General features: G+C 47.1%; 1 protein-coding gene across 2 annotated transcripts in view; it reads right to left on the reverse strand.

The window, feature by feature from the left end:
• Positions 1-18040, reverse strand: part of FSHR (follicle stimulating hormone receptor) — an 86389-nt gene that overhangs the window by 2968 nt on the left and 65381 nt on the right. For both annotated transcript variants that reach the window (XM_081854662.1, XM_081854663.1), the window contains 3 exons: positions 14110-14178; positions 11975-12049; positions 7630-7815 (listed from right to left, as the gene is read on the reverse strand). In XM_081854662.1, the coding sequence (XP_081710788.1) occupies positions 7630-7815; positions 11975-12049; positions 14110-14178 (330 nt within the window). The remainder of the gene's footprint in view (positions 1-7629; positions 7816-11974; positions 12050-14109; positions 14179-18040) is intronic.

Genomic DNA, 18040 nt, shown 5'->3' on the forward strand with positions numbered 1-18040 from the left:
AACACAAATGCCAACTATTGCATTTTCCCTTGTTAACTGTGGCAAAACCCTTTGCAGTTCTCTTTTTAATGACAAATTACACAGGGCTTTATATCGAAACCTCTGGGCCCAGGTCAAGGTGCAGATACTTACCTTTAGAATCCTAAATGGCTTGGGGTTCAAATATATGAAGGGGCACCTACTCCCATCTCAACTTACTTCTTTAAGATCATCTGCCCTATCCATGTTCATTGTCCATTGGCAGCACAGAGATAACCTACAAGGCAGAGGGCTTTCTCACCAATGGTACCCCTCCCCCCCACAAGAACTTGGTCCATTCCCACTAATTATACGCATGCTCATGTGCAATTTTGCACAATGCAAACATTTTTGCAAAGCAATTTCCCCCAATATAATGCAAGTTATTTTATATATCTTTTGTGCTTTTAAAAAAATTAACATATGCACTTATATGGACAGTTTAACAGCCCCAATATATGCATTTATGCATGCATTGCCTAATAATAATAATAATAATAATAATAATAATATTTATACCCTGCCCATCTGGATGGGTTTCCCCAGCCACTCTGGGAGGCTTCCAACCAAATATTAAAAACAATACAGCACCAAATATTAAAAACATTAAAAAGAAAATACAACCTGTACAATAGCCTAACAAGATAGTAAAAGTAAAAACAAAGCCAAAAACAATTATACTAAAATAAAACTAACCCCTACCCCAACTCGACATTTGTCCCACCCCAAACAAAAATAATAAAATAAAATAAAATAAAAAATATATAAATAAAACCACCTTTCACAGTGCAACAAAGTAAAAACGCTTTTAAAATATGTAACACAATTTTCGACATTTGCTGCAGCAGCAGCAGCATCAGTGTCCTGAGGCCTCGCTGGAGCCTCTTAAAGCAGTGGTGGTGAGTGTGGTCCCCACCCCCTAGGAATTGGCTTCCAGGGGGGAGTGGCCTTCCTCAACACCCACAATGCCTAGCGGCAGAATTGCTCTGCAAAATTCAGAGAAGTCTCCATTTCAGCTATGTTTTGGTTCGCATATTATTTCAGGAAGTATGAATTAAGTGGGCTCCCCTTCAAATGCGAAACGAACCGAATTCTCTCTCTCCCACCTCCCCAATCCCTAAACAGCCCCAGCTTCATCTCTTGTCTTCCTCCTGTGTGTGGGAGGGAAGCCTATCTTGAACACAAAAGCTGACTTGAAGTCTCTGCCGCCAAACTCAATCCCATGAAAGAATCATCACCTTTCTTTGATTTCTTTGATCAAAGCTTAGGAGGAAACAACAGCAACTCTCTGGATGACTGACTGCAGAGGAGGTTTGGAAACCAACATTGCATTTCTATGCCAAGTGGAGTGGTGTGTGTGTGTGTGTGTGTGTAGAGATAAAACAGCCACCCAGCCCACACTCCCCTCTGTGTGGGAGAGAGGTTGTTGGTGAGAAGAAAGTCTTTCTCTTTCTGAACGTTGAGGAAGAAAGCATTGCTTGAGGTGGAAATCTTTTACATTGGGAAATGCAGAGTCCTGAGAGGGCAGCACCTTAATGAGGTTTCGTGCAACCCTATTCTGATTCCACCAGCTTTTCTCTCTCTCCTGTTCACTCTTGTTATATCTCCCTCGCATACCTCCATAGAAATTCCCAGGAGAATTGTCTCGGTCTTGAAATAAACGCAGAGCAAATACTCAGGATATTTCTAGCAATATGATGTGCATTATTTATCGCCTTTGGCCAGCTTTGGAGACTGGGGCGTGGATCTGTGTTATACGTTCGACCTCCACAGTCAGAGGCAGCAGTGCTTCTGAATACCAGTTGCTGGAAGCCACAGGAGGACAGAACGCTGCTGCATTCAGATCCTGCTTGTGGGTCACCCATGGCTGCCATGAGAAGAGGGCAGAATCAAAGAATTGTAGAGTGGGAAGGGGCCCCAGGGGCCACCTACTTCAACCTTCTGCAATGCAGGAATCTCAACTAAAGCTTCCATGGCAGATGGCCAGGCAACCTCTGCTTAAAAGCCTCTAATGAAGGGCAGATCAACACCTTCCAAGGGAGTCCATTTCTCTGTTGAACAGCTCTTATGAGTCGAGGACCCGCCAGCCACATAGGATTATAAGACACAAAGACACATTATTTTAGGTTAATGGGCAAAATAAGGCCACAACTTTATTGGTTACAGCATGTGAGTAGTATTGGCTTAGGCATTGGATAAAAACAGCAATACATGACCCCACTCAGCAGGGAGTCATTTCAGAGTTAACAACCAGTGGGAGGAGCTTGTTGATGCAAATACAACTGGAAGCTCCCCCATGATGTCACCGGGGGTCGTGCCATGGCCCTAGCCACCAGCAGGGCATCAGGCAGGATCCACGACCGCTGGATTCCTTTAACGGAATACCCGAAAGAGGAGCGGTAGATGATGACCCCTATCCAATCATCCAAAGCCATTTCTGAGCTTGGGAGGAGAGGGTGTTGCGGGCAATCCCCTCCCACACACGCGGGGGCTGGCCTTTTGCCCCCGCGAGAACAGGGAATCCCCGGGTGTGCCTTCGACCCAGCCCGCCAATCGGTGGGCTGGGGAGGCGGGGCCTAGCCTATTTAAGGCCAGGCACGCCCAGGGACCGCCCTCTTTCCCCTTTCCAGCTGAGCGGTTTTTCCCATCCCACCCACCCTTTAGGCTTAGCTAGCTATGACCTTGCTATGGACTCCGGTTGGTCGCCGCAAGGGGCCTGGTAGGAATTTTTCCAATTTGGCGCACTTCTAGCCTTTTGGTTTTTTCGCCTACCTCGTAGCAAACGTCACAACTTCCGCGGTATTGGCGGTTAGGCATTGGCAGGGGGTTAGGCATTGGCAGGGGGTTAAGGAAGCGCCATCACCTTCCCCCAATGAAAAGGGTAGTCCGGTAGAGGACTCCGGGGGGCGTTGCCTTGTCCGAAACTTAGGGAGGTAAGGGCCTCCAGCATGCCCCCGAGTGGTGACACCCGTGGGATCCTAGTTGGCGTACTTCAACAGGACTCCCACGGCTTGTGGATAACCCTTCCCGGTCTCCATGCCGGGTAGTCGATAGGAGCCAATGCCTAAGGCCAATACCTTTCAATTCTGTAATCAATAAAGTTGTGGCCTTTTTATGCCCATTAACCTTAAATAATGTGTCCAGTGTCTTCATTTCACATGGGGGAGGGGACTTGCCACGCAACACAGCACACCTATTCCAATGCCTAACCGCCAATACCAGAAAGTTGTGACGAGTTGCTACGAGGTAGGCGAAGAAACCAAGAGACTGGTGCCAATTTGCCAAATGGATAAAAAAGTCCTACCAGGCCCCTTGGGCAACTAAGGCAACCAACCAAAGTCCATAGCAAGGTCAATACGCAAAGGAAGGTGACCTAAAAGGGAGGAAGGGCGGGAGATCTGATGCAAGCAGGAACAGACTGATATTAAGCTGGAATCTCCTTTCTTGTAGCTTGGAGCCACTGGTTCGGGTCCCCTTGACAACCCTTGAGATATTCGAAGATTCCTATCTTATCTACTCTCAATGTCCTGTTATCCAGGCTGAACTTACTCAGCTCTCTCAACCGTTCCTCATAAGGCTTGGTTTCCAGACCCTTGATCACCTTGGTTGCCCTCCTCTACATGTGTTCCAGCTTCTTAAATTGTGGTGCCCAGAACTCTATCCTTATGTTCTTAAATAGTCACCTGGGGCGACATCTCAGTAGCAGGGAGCAAAAAGCTCCTAGCTGCTCTTAGCCATGCTTGATTAAGCTATGGGGCCAATTCATATTTCCTTTTCTTCTATCTGCCTCCCATGTTACGGCAGAGGGCTTTAAGCTTTTCAGCCAGGCCTCTACCATGGCACATGTGTGTTTGTGCAAGAGCCCTTCTGAGCTGCTCTAAACATCCACCTGAATCTAAGGGAATGACGGAAGAGGATGTGCATTTATTTGACCTGCACCAGAACCAGGGGAGACCCCCAAATCAGCTAGGGAGACAGCTTGCTGTAGTTCTTAGAACTTCTGCAGGCAGTGAACATGGCTGTTGTCAAACCAACATCTGTTCAGGGCTGCCCCAAGGTGCCTGGTGACTTATTGTAACCACTTCACCGTGAGTTCCGGCACCTATTTTTCTTGGGGAAAAGCACTGTACGCACACATCTGTCTGTCTACCTATCTGTCTGTCTATTCTAGACACTAATCGAGTAAAAGAACCACTGGGCATTTGCTAATGGATTACCGTATTTTTCGCTCCATAGGGCGCACACACATTTCCCCTTCATTTTTGGAGGGGAAAAAGTGCGTTCTATAGAGCGAAAAATACGGTACTTGTCAACTGCAAAGACAGTTCCAAAGCTGCAGTCTTAAACACTTACCTGGAAGCAAGTCGCATTGGACTCAATTGGGCTTACTTAGCTGTCAACTTTTCCCTTTTCTTGCGAGGAATCCTATTTGGAATAAGGGAATTTCCCTTTAAAAAGGGGAAACATTGACAGCTATGCACAGCATTGTGCTGTCAAGTACTTTTAAGCGAGGAGTACATACTCAGGATCACTTAAAGCAGATTGGTTGTGCCTTAAGCGCCAGGACATCCTGAGCATATGCACTCTTGGTCTGCAAATTTCAAACATGAGTGGTGGACCAGGAGGGTCCTCATAAATAATAATAATAATAATGGATTTTGCAAAGCTGAAGCCAGCCCACCTATGCCGTGAAACACTGAGCCGAGAAGCAGTTAAATGCATGATCGGCAACACAAAGCAACAGAGTTTGTGGGTTAATTAAATCAATCAATGTGCAAATCTCAAAGAATACTTGAGAAAGATGGAGATAAATGAGGAGGACCCTTGATGCTCGAAGGCCCGGCGATACCCCACTGGTGGCAAATCATTTGTAGGGAAGGTTGATTTAAGAGGCTGAGGAGGCCCTGTGATTAGCATTGGTAAAGCTCCACGGGGGTCTTGCTAATGAATCTTTTCGAAAATCAGGGACGCAAATGCACGCTGTGGGTGTATCAATTTCATCGCGCCCACTCCTATTCTGTCCTATGGCTGCCCAAATATCTATGGTCCTCTTCCCATCTGCCAAAGTGATAGAGAGCCTCCGGAAGCAGCCTTTTATGCAGTCAGTTCTTTTGTGAAGGCAAGTCTGGCAGACTTGAGGATGGTTTCTACTTTGCTAGTGTCTGTCATTTACATACATATTCTACATGGGAGGACCAAGCAGGCATTCAGATAGACTGAATAACACCAGTCCCTCCCAGAGGCAAACAGCGTGTACCTGAATGCACCACCCAAAGCCTGCTTCTTTTTGGCAAGCTGCAAAAAAGGAAAGATTTCTCTTTCTTCTGTTGGCTGGATTCAAAATGGCCTAACAACTTCCTTGGGATCTCGCCTGAGCAGGCAAGGGTCTGTCTAGTAGCGAGCAGGGATGGATGAATATGTCAGTTTTGGTTTATCTCAGATTCTCATTTTCCCAGTCTTAGGCTCAGCACTCTACATTTCCACACCAGTTTCTACAGGTTTTGTTTTTTAATGTCCCATGACAATTTGTCAGCATTTTGGAACAAATTTCTCCTAATATACTGGCCCATAGGACGCACCTAGTTTTTTTTGGGGGGGGGAATAAAGGGGAAAAAATTATTCCCCCCCCAGCCGCGGATATCTGCCCGAAGCGCGGGGCACTCTGCTTCAGCGCGCCCCACGCACCAGGCAAGCTGGCTGCTATCCGCAGCCTAGGGAGCCCTGCGGGAACTCCTGCAGGATTCCCAGGCTTGCTGATACCTTCCTGAAGCCTGGAGAGCGAGAGGGGTCGGTGCGCACCGACCCCTCTCGCTCTCCACGCTTCAGCGAAAGCCTGCATTCGCCCCATAGGACACACACAGATTTCCCTTTCATTTTTGGAGGGGAAAAAGTGCGTCCTATAGGGCAAAAAGTATAGTACACATTTTTGTATGCTGCTATAATGCAACTGTATACATTCAGAGCCGTAGCTGGGTGATCTTGCGCCCCTGGCAGAACCGTCCAGATTATGTCCCCTAGGTAAAGGTAAAGGTACCCCTGCCCGTACGGGCCAGTCTTGCCAGACTCTAGGGTTGTGCGCTCATCTCACTCTAGAGGCCGGGAGCCAGCGCTGTCCACAGACACTTCCAGGTCACTTGGCCAGCGTGACAAGCTGCATCTGGCGAGCCAGCGCAGCACACGGAAACGCCGTTTACCTTCCCGCTGGTAAGCGGTCCCTATTTATCTACTTGCACCCAGAGGTGCTTTCGAACTGCTAGGTTGGCAGGCGCTGGGACCGAACGACGGGAGCGCACCCCGCCACGAGGATTCAAACCACTGACCATGCGATCGGCAAGTCCTAGGCGCTGAGGTTTTACCCACAGCGCCACCCGCGTCCCCCATTACGCCCCCTAGCCGCAGACAAATTAGCTCTCCTTTCCGCCTCTCCTCCAACCTCCCCCCTCCACCCATTCAATTCACCCTCTATTAAAAACCTTTTCTTATGAGGCAATAATTGATATTTTTATTTACATACATATTTATGTACATGTTTTTAGCTAATTTTGACCCCCTTCTTGCCTGTGCCCCTGGCGGGGGCCACCTCACCACACCATAGCTACGGCCCTGTATACATTATTTCCACCAATCTATGCAGACTTATGCAAGCTTTACATAGCAAATGTACTTTTTGTACTTTCCTGGAGAGCTGCACTACAGAAACAAGTGTGGTTTTTGAAGGATATCTGATTTATGATAGCCATCTTCAAATATCTCAATGGCTGTCCCATGGAAGAGGGAACAAACTTGTTTTCTCCTGCTCTGGAGGGTAGGGCTTGCCAATGGCTTCAAGTTACAAGAAAGGAGATTCCGACTCAACCTCAGGAAGAACTTTCTGACAGTAAGAGCTATTCAACAATGAAACAGACTCCCATGAGAGGTGATGGACTCGCCTTCCTTGGAGGTTTTCAAGCAGAGATTGGATGGCCATCTGTCATGGCTGCTTTAGCTGAGATTCCTGCCTTGCAGTTCCCTTCCAACTCTATGATTCCATGATTTTACGATTCTGCGATTTTTAAGTGGTGCGCGAAAGCTCTTGGGCCCTCTCCAGCCTCCTCTGCCTTATAAGAAAAAGGCCTTACCAAGAAGAAAGAGGAGTTGCCTTGCACCAGTGGCTAACTAGCAACCCTCCATGCTGTTGAATTCCCACTCTCATTGGTGAATCCTTTAAAACAGGAGTGGGAAACTGCGGCCCAGCATACCTTGCTGGGCTACAGCTCCCATCATCCTTGACCACTGGCTATGCTGGCTGGGGCTGATAGGAGCTGGAGTCCAACAAATATATGGAGGGGTTACAGCCTTCCCAATTTCTGGTCTAATGGGTAGTCTTCCTTACATCTGGAAAGGTCACCATACTTGACCATTGGTATCTCTTGCTCAAAGCATGAGAGCTGGGAAGTCTGTGAGCCTGCGTGTTTTTGAAACTGCTTGAGAAACTTTAAAGGTACTACACCAGTCTCTCTGGCATAGCAGGACAGAGAAATGGCACGTGACAAACACCATCTAACTCAAGACAGACTCAGACACTTACAAATAAATTCAGACTCTTAAATGCAAAGAAATGGGGCCACTCACTTTTGTTTCGTCCAGTTTGCAAATGCACAGCAGTGGCTTGGATAGGTGAGGTTTGCCTCAATCAAGGAGCGGAACTTGTCCAAAGGAGGTAGTTTCTTTAAGTTGTACGCAGATCTTGCTATCAGCTTGTTAATTTTCTCTAGTCCGATGCTGGGCAGTTGGCTGATCTTGGTCTCTGAAATATCCCTTTAAGAAGAAATGTGTTTGCTTCATAATTCCAAACAAACCAATTCACTGCTTACATGGAATGCTGGAGACATTTTGAGAATCTCCTTCATTAGCAACGGAAAATAAACTAGCAAGAAACACAAAAAATAAGAACTGATAATATGATCTTGTGCAAGCTTCCTTGAGAGTAAGCCCTACCGAAGACGTGGGTCTTACTTGTAAGTAGGGACATCAGAAGGCATTATTTTTTATCGTGCCCTCTCACATGTAGCAGTGTTTCCATTCTGCTGCAGTTCAACTTCTGCCAAAACCCAGGTTACTTGTCTTACTGTCCTCTGTGGGGACATTACCAACCTTAGGTCATCAATTACCTAAACTGCATCATCATTCTGTCATTCTACCCCATTCATATCAATGCAAAGGGAACACAATGCAAACGGGAGAAGAAATGTAATCAATAACGTATTGCTTGTGGGCTGAAAGCCAAAAACAACAGGGAATACCGGTCATATTCACTGAAGTGATTTCCGTTTCAGACATGGGAATAAGCAAACACCGGCAATTTCTGTTCCCATTTCTGTTGGAGTTCTCCATCACCCCTATTTGTAGGTAAACTCTCCTGGGCTCAATACATAGTTTCTCATCTATATGCTCTCATCCTTGTGTTAAAATACTAGAAACCTGCAGCTAAAGACTTGTACAGATACTTGAAGACATTGAGAAAAGCTCCTAGCTATGGTCTTCAGCATCCAGCTATTTGCACCACCAGCCCTCTGGGTCATCAGAAGACCAGGCTGGCTAGTCCTTAGGATCGGAGTAGTTTTTGAACACACCTCTCCAGCCAGCCAGGCAAGAGGCTTTTCAAGGACACCTTCCCATCTAGGCAAAAGCATTCAAGGAGGGTTTGAAGAAGGGCATGAAAGGGGTGTGGCCTAATGAGAGTGGGTGGTGGCCTGGGGAACACCCCACCTTAAGGGAAAAGGTGCCCTTAAGCTGCATATTTAGCCTGAAGAGAGTCAGCTGACTCTACAAGCCAATCAGGACACACCAGACTCCATAAAGGCCTTATATCCAAGCCAGTTTCTCAAGCGGTACAGTGAGTCCTTACAGACTCTGCCTGTTGTGGTTCCTGATTTCCAACCAGTGGCGTAGCATGGGTTGTCAGCACCCGGGGCAAGGCAAGTAATTTGCACCCCCTAACCCGTGGATTTGCGCCCCCTAACCCGTGGATTTGCCCTAACCCCAGATGTTGCGCCCGGTGCGGCCGGCCCCCCCTGCACCCCCCACGCTACGCCACTGTTTCCAACTGTCCCTGATCATGTCTGATTCTTATTTTCTGCGATTGAGCCCCAGCTGCAACCTGTCTTGGAACTGGGCCAATGCCTGGAAGTCGCTTCAACTGACACAAAGACGGATAAGAGCTCCTTAATCTTTCAACAATTTTGTGGGAAGAGGGAATTTCGGCAGGTTCACCCATGACCATGACAGAGTAACTCTGCTGATAACATGTTAAAGGTACATGTGCCCCATTCTCTGTTGCCTGCCCTAACTTCAACCTGTATCCCACTGAGCATCACTTTGTTCTCCCTGGTCCTCAGGGCATCGACCTCCACAGTTCCTTTGCCTATTGGTTCCTTCTCTGCCGTCAGCACCCAACCCATTTTGTCTTTAGATCCTGCGTGAATTTTCTGCCTCACCCAAAGGGGCCTTTCACTTTCTTCTTAGAAATCACAGTATTTGCCAAAGTTCTAGCAAAGCTGACACATTTGATGCATTTGTCCTGGGCAGTTAGAATGTTCATGAACACCCCATGTTAGCCTGTAGACAGGCAGCCTGCAGGTAATAGCTGGCTTTTAGCTTTCTTTCTTTTTTTGCGGGTGGGGTGGGGTGGGGAGGAAACTCATATAAGGGGATAGGGATGTCAAGGTTGCTAGTACCAAGCCCAGTTTTCCAGGAGGGAAGCCATGCTGAACAGATATGATTGCTTTCTGCAAGAAAATAGCAACAAGAGCTGACAAGGAGGAGACAACAGGCAATCTATTTGGCTTCCATGCCCGCAAAATACAGTTCTTGCAGCATTAGCATGACAAGACATTGACACTAGAGGGGTGTGTGTGTGTGTGTTTGTGTGTGTCCAGATGAAGCTTCACAGCTGCAAGTCCACAATACATGGAAACAAACCAGTGTATGAGGAAAAGTGCCATGCAGAGAATTCAAGTGGATTGCCATTTGGTCAAAGACTGTCTTCACTGTGCATGAGTGGACTGAAGGAGAGAAGGCACCCCAAAGATGAATGAGTGTTGGATGATGGCACAAAATGGGTGGAGCAAGGAGGGACGATTCCCCGATGGAGGCTGAAGCTGAAGGAGCCTGGAGAGGATAAAAACTCGAGAGCTTCTGCTCACTGCAGAAAATTGACCATTAGGTCAGCATGAAAGCGAGTGGGGTGGGGTGGTGAAAATCTGAATATGACCACTGTTCATTGCAAAGGGACGAGGGCAGACATACTGGTAAAGCTGATAAAGTGGCTGCTTCATAAGCCCAAGACATAACGAATGACATTAGGTAAAAAATGTTGTCCAACTGGATGCTGGCGATGAAGCTTTCATCTTGGGTATTGAATTGTTGTGCATTTGCATGCTCTTTGGAAAGCCCCAGGGACAGAACTTGTTCCTTTTCATGGGCAGACTGCACAACTAAATTTGGGCCAGGTAAGGGAAGCAATCTCAGGTCCAAGTATAGAAAGGGCCGGTTCTACCATTTGGCAGGCAGAAGTGGCCCACCTCGATCAGCATGTAGATTTGGAGGTGCCAATAAAGCAGGGGCTGGGGAGATGGCAGCCCTTGAGATACAGTTGGACTCCCCATCAGCCCCAGCCAACAGGACCGATCATCAGGGATGATGGGAGTTGTAGTCCAACAACATCTTGAGGGCCACAGGTTCTCCACCTTGGTGTGAACCGGTCTTCTTGCTTGCCCACCCAATCTCTCTGATGCACCTTATGTTGGTTAGAGATGGATAGGAGAAGACAGGGTGGATACCTGGCTAGTACCCCACATTGTCCCGAGTTCCAATTCCATTGTTAGCTTGAGCGGCACCACCTTGCAACTCAATGTTCTACGCAAATGCTGGCTCTGGATTCTTCTTTTTGAATATAAACTACTTGGCATTGTTAATTGTCACCTGAATACTGATTTGGGAACAACAAGCCTTAAATCAGCCTGTCGGGCAATTTAATAAAAAAATACCATTTGCTGTGCTGGTAGAAAAAGAGGGGGGTAGAAGAAGAGGGGGGTTGGAAAAAGAAAGCAAGAAAAAGAATTGATTTAGTCAATTCTGTTTTCGCCAAGCAAAGATGTTATTATGGGTCAATCATTCCTGTAAGTGAAAGTACGTTTGGGTGTATTCTCCGGTGACAGATGAGTAGAAAAACTCTCTTTCATGATCTTGGCCAGGATAAAAAAAGAGAAAAAAAGGCAATTTACCATCCACAGAACGATGTAATAGAACAGAATAATTCTCATAAAAATAACTCAGTGTTTGAATTTGAAGTATCGGATGAATCTGAACTGCAGTGAAATCAATTTGATAACCCATCAGAATGTGATGGTGTTTGGCTCCTGCTTACAAAGGCGTCGCGTTAACTTCTCGCTACAGGGAAATGGTGGTTATTTTCCTCCCCCCTCCCCGCCCTGCCGTAACCCCATCTCAAAGAAATGTTTATTGCTTGGCTGCTACAAAGAAGCTTCAGTTACAGCCTTATCCAAATATTAAAATCACGGATAAGGAAGAGCTGGAATCCTGTGCAGGGGAAGCAAAACAAAACAGGGGGGTGGGGTGGGGGTGGAATAAACATTATCAGGAGCAGAGGACAGATACAGATGGTGAGATTTACATAAGGCTGGTGATGCTGTGGGAGTCAAAGGCCTTTCCGCTGCCCAGAAATGGAGGGTTCTGCCCGAGAGAGGCAAGCACTGCTGAACATGATCGTACGATTAAAAAACCCATTAGCCTGGACACCCAAACAGAAAAACCACAGGGAGCAGGTCTTGTTGGTCCATGCAGGCTGGGGTGCGGCATTTTTGAATTCTGAATATGTGCCTCCTTGTCTGTTGTGACCACTCATCGGAGATATTGACACAACGGCAGCAAAAAATTAGTGAGAATTATTACTTACAAAACGGCTGGTCCATTGGCTCCCAGGAAAACTTCATTGGGTAATTTTTCCAGCTTGTCATTACCACTCAGATTTCTATGTTAGAAAAAAGAAAAAAAAACAAAACAAAAGTTGTGGTTACTGTTTGATTCCCCCCCCCCATCAACTAGCTAGAGTTGCTTAAATGGCTAGTGTTTAATTGACTAGTCAGTTGTTTTGAAAGAAAGGCTATGAACCCATCCAGACCCTGTGACCATCATTAGGGGCCCTTTAACTTTAAGCACGAGTGCCTGAGTTTGCTTTTTTCACCTCTTCCCTCCTTTTCCCTCTTTTGTCTTGTGTATCTTAGACTGTAAGTCTGCTCTGGGGAGGGGCGGAGGAAGGGGGTGCGGTGGGGGCGGTCCACCCTAGGTGTCACCACTGAGGGGGGTGACAAAATTCCAGGCAGCACTCACCGCAGGGCCTGCAGCGTGCCTGAGCCACACGTCTCTCCTGGGAGTGACACGGTGGCTCGGGCGCCCACAGGCTCGGCTCTGCCCCAAACGGTCCGCCCGCCGCCTCCCCCTCAGCTGTAGGGCGGCTGAGTGGGAGGAGGCAGGCAGACTCCTTGGAGGCCCTGTGCAGTGTCCTACTCTGGCTTGCCCTGCCCCGTGGGTGGCTGGCCCCAGCCCTGGGCACAGGGCACGCACGCCGCCCCAGGCACCTGATCGGCTTGCTCCGCTGCTGGCTGGTGGGCAGAACAATCTTAAATGGAGTCAGGGAGGCGTGAAGGGTCAGTCCCACAGCTGGACCTCAAGCCCTGCCAGCTTGTGACAGCCAGGGTAGAAGGTGTGGAGGGTATCCATTATGCCAGTTCCAGGGAGACATAGGTAAGGGGCCCAAGGATCACCCCCCTCAGAGGATCCAAAGGACTTTGGCTCCAGCTTTGGATGGGAGTTCCGATAAATAACCCTGTGGTCAACAGAGCTTGGTGGGCCATGGTATGACTCTGTATGACATCCACTGTTCCTCCCTCTGTTATGATTTCACTCCACAGTTGTGGGATTTGCACCCGTTTTGCCACCTCTAACAACACAGTGATCCTTAGCTGTGTGTAAGCTACCTGGCTTAAGACTCAATATTCTATGCAAAGAAAGAACTTAAACACGCACAAACACAGAGATTAAGTTGTATATCATGGGTAGGCAAACTAAGGCCCGTGGGCCAGATCAGGCCCAATTGCCTTCTGGATCCGGCCCGCGGACACTCTGGGAATCACTGCGTGGATCGCCAGCACATGTGCGTTCTTTGCCTCTCCCTCCCTCTCCCTCCCACACCGGCACCTCCTCCCTCCCTCCTCCTGGCTTCTCCCCGCCCTGCCTAGAGGAGGAAGGGGACTGGGCTTTGTTGGTGCCAGCAGCAGCAACGCTCAAGTGGCCGCCATTTTAAGCAGCCCCTCTCCGGAGCCCTTTTGCGTGCCGCTCAACATCCCTCCGCTGCCGCCGCCAGCCCCTGCCGCTTACAAGACACAGGTAAGCAGCCCCCGGGGCTCGTGGTGCTCTTGCATCATTATTTCCCCCCCAAAATATAGTCTGGCCTCCCACAAGGTCTGAGGTACAGTGAACCTGCTGAAAAAGTTTGCTGACCCCTGCTGTATATGAAGTCTGTTACCTAAAGAAATACATTGAGCACAATCCAATTACAGTTAAGCATTTTTAAGCACTGATTCCTATCAATGGGAGATGCATGTCAATGGGTGGCATTCAACCAAGGTTTACTCAGAGTAGAAATTATTGGGCCTAGCATAAACTGCATACCCATCAAATGCCTCATAAAAACTAGGACATCCCTCTCCACCCCCCCCCCCGCCGGAGCACAGCAGCCATTTTGGGCACCTTGCTTTCATGTGATTTTGGGCTGAGATCTCACATGGGTCACATGACTCACATGGGATTTCTGACCCAGAAGATGGCGTCCTGGATTTGGGCCACATCACACTGGAGGGGTTTCAACTGCTGTGGCTCTAATCTGAGTTCAGCTCAGTTGGACACCACCCTCTACTTAAATCTGTTCTATGGAAAACAAAACTGTAACTGAAGTTGTTTTGCTGCAATATATCTCTCCCATGGAATGCCCTCCAAAGAGCCAAATCAGTAGAATAAAGAAATAATACACACAGATCAGACAAGATGGTCCCATTGAAGGCATGGTCTTCAATTTCGGTGAGTCCATTTTTATTTAGCCTTCTGCAATAAAGAGACAATGGCTGTTAGATTCTATTCTAATTTTTATAAAAAACGGCAGCATTCTACTGAAATGCTCCTTAAAACAAACTCCCCCCCCCTTTAAAAAGGAATTTGTGGTGAATAACTTTTTTTCATAAAACAACAAGAGCCTTCAAACTGTGACACTCCCACAGAAAGTCAGACTGCATCTGGCACAGTGACAAGAATTCAGTGAGTTGCATCTACCATGTGCCACATATTCTGCAGTAAAAGGAGGGTGTCAATCAAAATGTTAGCAAAAAGATAACGGAAGGAAGAAAGTTATTTGCTTCATTTATATACCACTTTTCCACCCAGGAATTCCAGGCGGCATACAAGGTTTATCCCTCTCCCCATTTCATCCTCACGGCTGTGCTCTGTGGTAGGTTAGGTCGAAAGAGAGTGAGTTATCCAAGATTACAAAATGAAATTCATAGCTAATTGGGGATTTGGACCTGGGGCGGCCTGAAAGACATGAAAAGAAGTGTCCCATTTTTTGCAATGTAACAGTTCTGCAAAGTTCAATTTGCTCATTTAAAGGGGGCAATCCTGCTATGCATCACTTCATCTGCAAATATTCTAATTTTCTAATTGGGTTCTTCACCTCAAAACAATGCATTTATCAAGCTGACAAGTAACTTCATTCCCTTTACATTTATAGAGCAGAATTACTACTTAAGGTTGTTTCCAGATGGCCTGCTAATTGAACATTCATTCTGATTGGCTTGCAGGGAGTTCAGACAATATTGTGCCAAGCAAAACTTATCCCACGCTTTCCAGTGCATTTTCTGGACGCTTTCGTTATAGCAAAAACACAATCTCTCAAACAAAAATATTGCACATTTTGCCCTAGTGCATGCACTTTTGCACACATTACTCACCAAGAGAACTACATTGAACTGCCAAATTAAGGAAAAATGCAGATTTTGAAAGATTGCTATGTTTTGGTTTGCAGATTGTTTAGGAAAGTGTGAATTAAACCTGAACTGAATCAAACTCTCCATCCCTACATTGCCCAAATAGCAATAACAAACCTTGGCTACAGCTCACGGTTAATGCGGAGGGCGCTTGACCCTGGTGCTTCCCAGTTTGGATGCCATGGCAGGAAAGAGAGCCAGGGAGAAGCAAAGGAGTTGCAAGCTTCAATCTGGTAGCAGGCATGTTCCTGCAGTCTTACAAAGTCATAGTTTGGCTTGCCACGTTGTGCAAACCAGACTGAGGGATGAGGCAGGAGAGCATTCGGTGCCTTATGCAATTGCGAGTTTCTTTGGAAACTCAAAGCGCTTTCCAAAATGACGAAATAACAGTAATACTAGGGAATCTTGTCAAGCTTGCGGATGAATTTTTCTCCCAGGGAATGACGATAGCTAACCTGCCTTTCCCTCTCTCTGGCTCCTTGCTTCATCCCAAACAATCTTCTGCAGTCAGTTGTATTTATCACTTCCACCCCATAATTTGCCTCCTCCCCTACTCCTATTGTGACTCGGCAAGACTCATCCACTCTTAACCCAAAGTGGCAGGCTTGAGTGATGGGCTGACAATGAATCATTTAATTAAACTGTCAGAAAGCCTCCATGCTTGGCCTCTAATCCAGAGCGAAAGCTGCCCATTCGAGCGATACGCTTATCTAAGGTCCAAGAGGGTGTGCGAAGGTTGACATGGAAATCAATTACAGTCATGGTTGGAGAGATTACCCCTTTGACTGTGAAAGGCACGTGCCTGGTAGTGTCACGTCTTTGATGCATGTCAGAGGCGATCACGGCTTACGAGGAAACCTCCCGTGATGCCTCTGGAGGTGACAAGACAAGCCAGAGAGAAATGGCTTCACAGCTAGGCTCCCTGACATGAGTGCTTGTGTGAAACCAACAGGGTGAGCAGGAGAGAGAACAAATCAAGATGTGGACCCCCTGAGGCCTAGCCTGCAGCCGTTGAGGGGAGAGTCAGACAGGGAGTCATTCGTCAGCCAGGAAGCTCCTGACAAGACTTTCCAAACAAGGTCAGAGCACTGATGATGATAATAACGAAGACTAATATTGCAATAGTTTCCATTAGCCATTAATTAGTCATTTTAGGTAGGTGCGTTCATTGCTTTGTTTATAACTCCTGCAAAACTTCCTTGTTTAGACCTTTCTTTCCAGACAAGTAATCTTAATACGTAACATTATTTTATTCAAAATTGCTAATACTGGGCAATACCTTGCCAACAAAGGTCCGTATAGTAAAAGCTATGGTTTTCTCAGTAGTGATGTATGGAAGTGAGAGCTGGACCATCTGTCCCTGCTCTAGGTTCTTTTTATTCTTTTTCTCCATCCCATTCGTAATTGTATTTGTTGTTTAGTTGCTTAGTCATGTCCGACTTTTTGTGACCCCCATGGACCAGAGCACGCCAGGTACTCCTGTCTTCCACTGCCTCCTGCAGTTTGGTCAAACTCATGCTGGTAGCTTCCAGAACACTGTCCAACCATCTCGTCCTCTGTCGTCCCTTTCTCCTTGTGCCCTCCATCTTTCCCAACATCAGGGTCTTTTCCAGGGAGTCTTCTCTTCTCATGAGGTGGCCAAAGTATTGGAGCCTCAGCTTCAGGACTTGTCCTTCCAGTGAGCACTCAGGGCTGATTTCCTTCAGAATGGATAGGTTTGATCTTCTTGCAGTCCATGGGACTCTCAAGAGTCTCCTCCAGCACCATAATTCAAAAGCATCAATTCTTTGGCGATCAGCCTTCTTGGTGGTCCAGCTCTCACTTCCATACATTACTACTGGGAAAACCATAGCTTTAACTTGTAATTGTATATGCCCCTGCAATATCTCCCTGACCCTGGCTTGCCTCTTCATCTTTTTCATACAGGATTACGGTTGGGATACCGCCTTGAAGAACTGCCGGTCATGCCACTCAGATTACATATGGCTCAGATCTGATCTGGCAGGGCGAGGGGGCTGGGGAGGGATATATACTGCACAGCAATTCTGCACATCCCTGGACAAAATGGCCGTCCACGAATGACCTGCATGGAAACTTCTACAAAGGCACAAACAAATGGCGACCATTGACTCGGTGATAGCAACAATGGAATGCAGGCATCCGCTTCAAGGGGACATTTAGATATGCTCACCCCACCAAAAGAAAGTGAAAAAAAGAGGGAGGGGGAGGAGAAATCAGGAATGGTTCATTGGGAAACATCATTGTTCCTGCGTGACGAGAAGGCTTCTTAAGGCCTCAGCGTGGCACCGGACTGCGAAGTTGCCTGTGACAATATATTAACATTATGCACAAGCGTAGCAAATTATCAGCCTCTCTGCCCATTGCTTGCCTGAGTAATGGAATGTCTGCAGCCAGCAGGAAAGATGAAGTCGTCCTGCTGTCCTCTAGAGCACCGCTTGAATGATGTGAGGCTGCCTTGGCAAGTGTAAAAAGAGAGACTACCCTGGGCATCATTACTTTTTAAATTTGCTGCACGTTGCGATTCGAGAGAGAGAAGGAGAAGTTGGTGAGTGGAAAAGAAAAGAAGAAATCCAGTTTGTTTGGCGTGGAGAAGGCCTGTTTTCATGTCCGTGAAACCTAATCGGCTGGAAAGTTGTTGTGGATGCAACTCCAGGGTAGTTCTTCCATTTTCCAAAAACGAAAAAACAAAAATAAAAACCCAGGATAAACTGCATTGGCTTGGGGAGAAGGAGCAACACAGCGGAAACACAGAATCATAGAATTGTAGAGCTGCAACCCCTTGCAATATAGGAACCTCAGTTAAAGGATCCATGACAGAAATACTGAAAATGCAGCAGGAAAAGAGCTGGAAGTGTGTTGATGAAGAGTGCAGTGATTTTTATATGGAATATGCACCAACCAGTCCC

Source organism: Podarcis erhardii (genome assembly GCF_964252035.2).
Source record: "Podarcis erhardii genome assembly, chromosome: 3".
NCBI classification, from domain to species: Eukaryota; Metazoa; Chordata; class Lepidosauria; order Squamata; family Lacertidae; genus Podarcis; species Podarcis erhardii.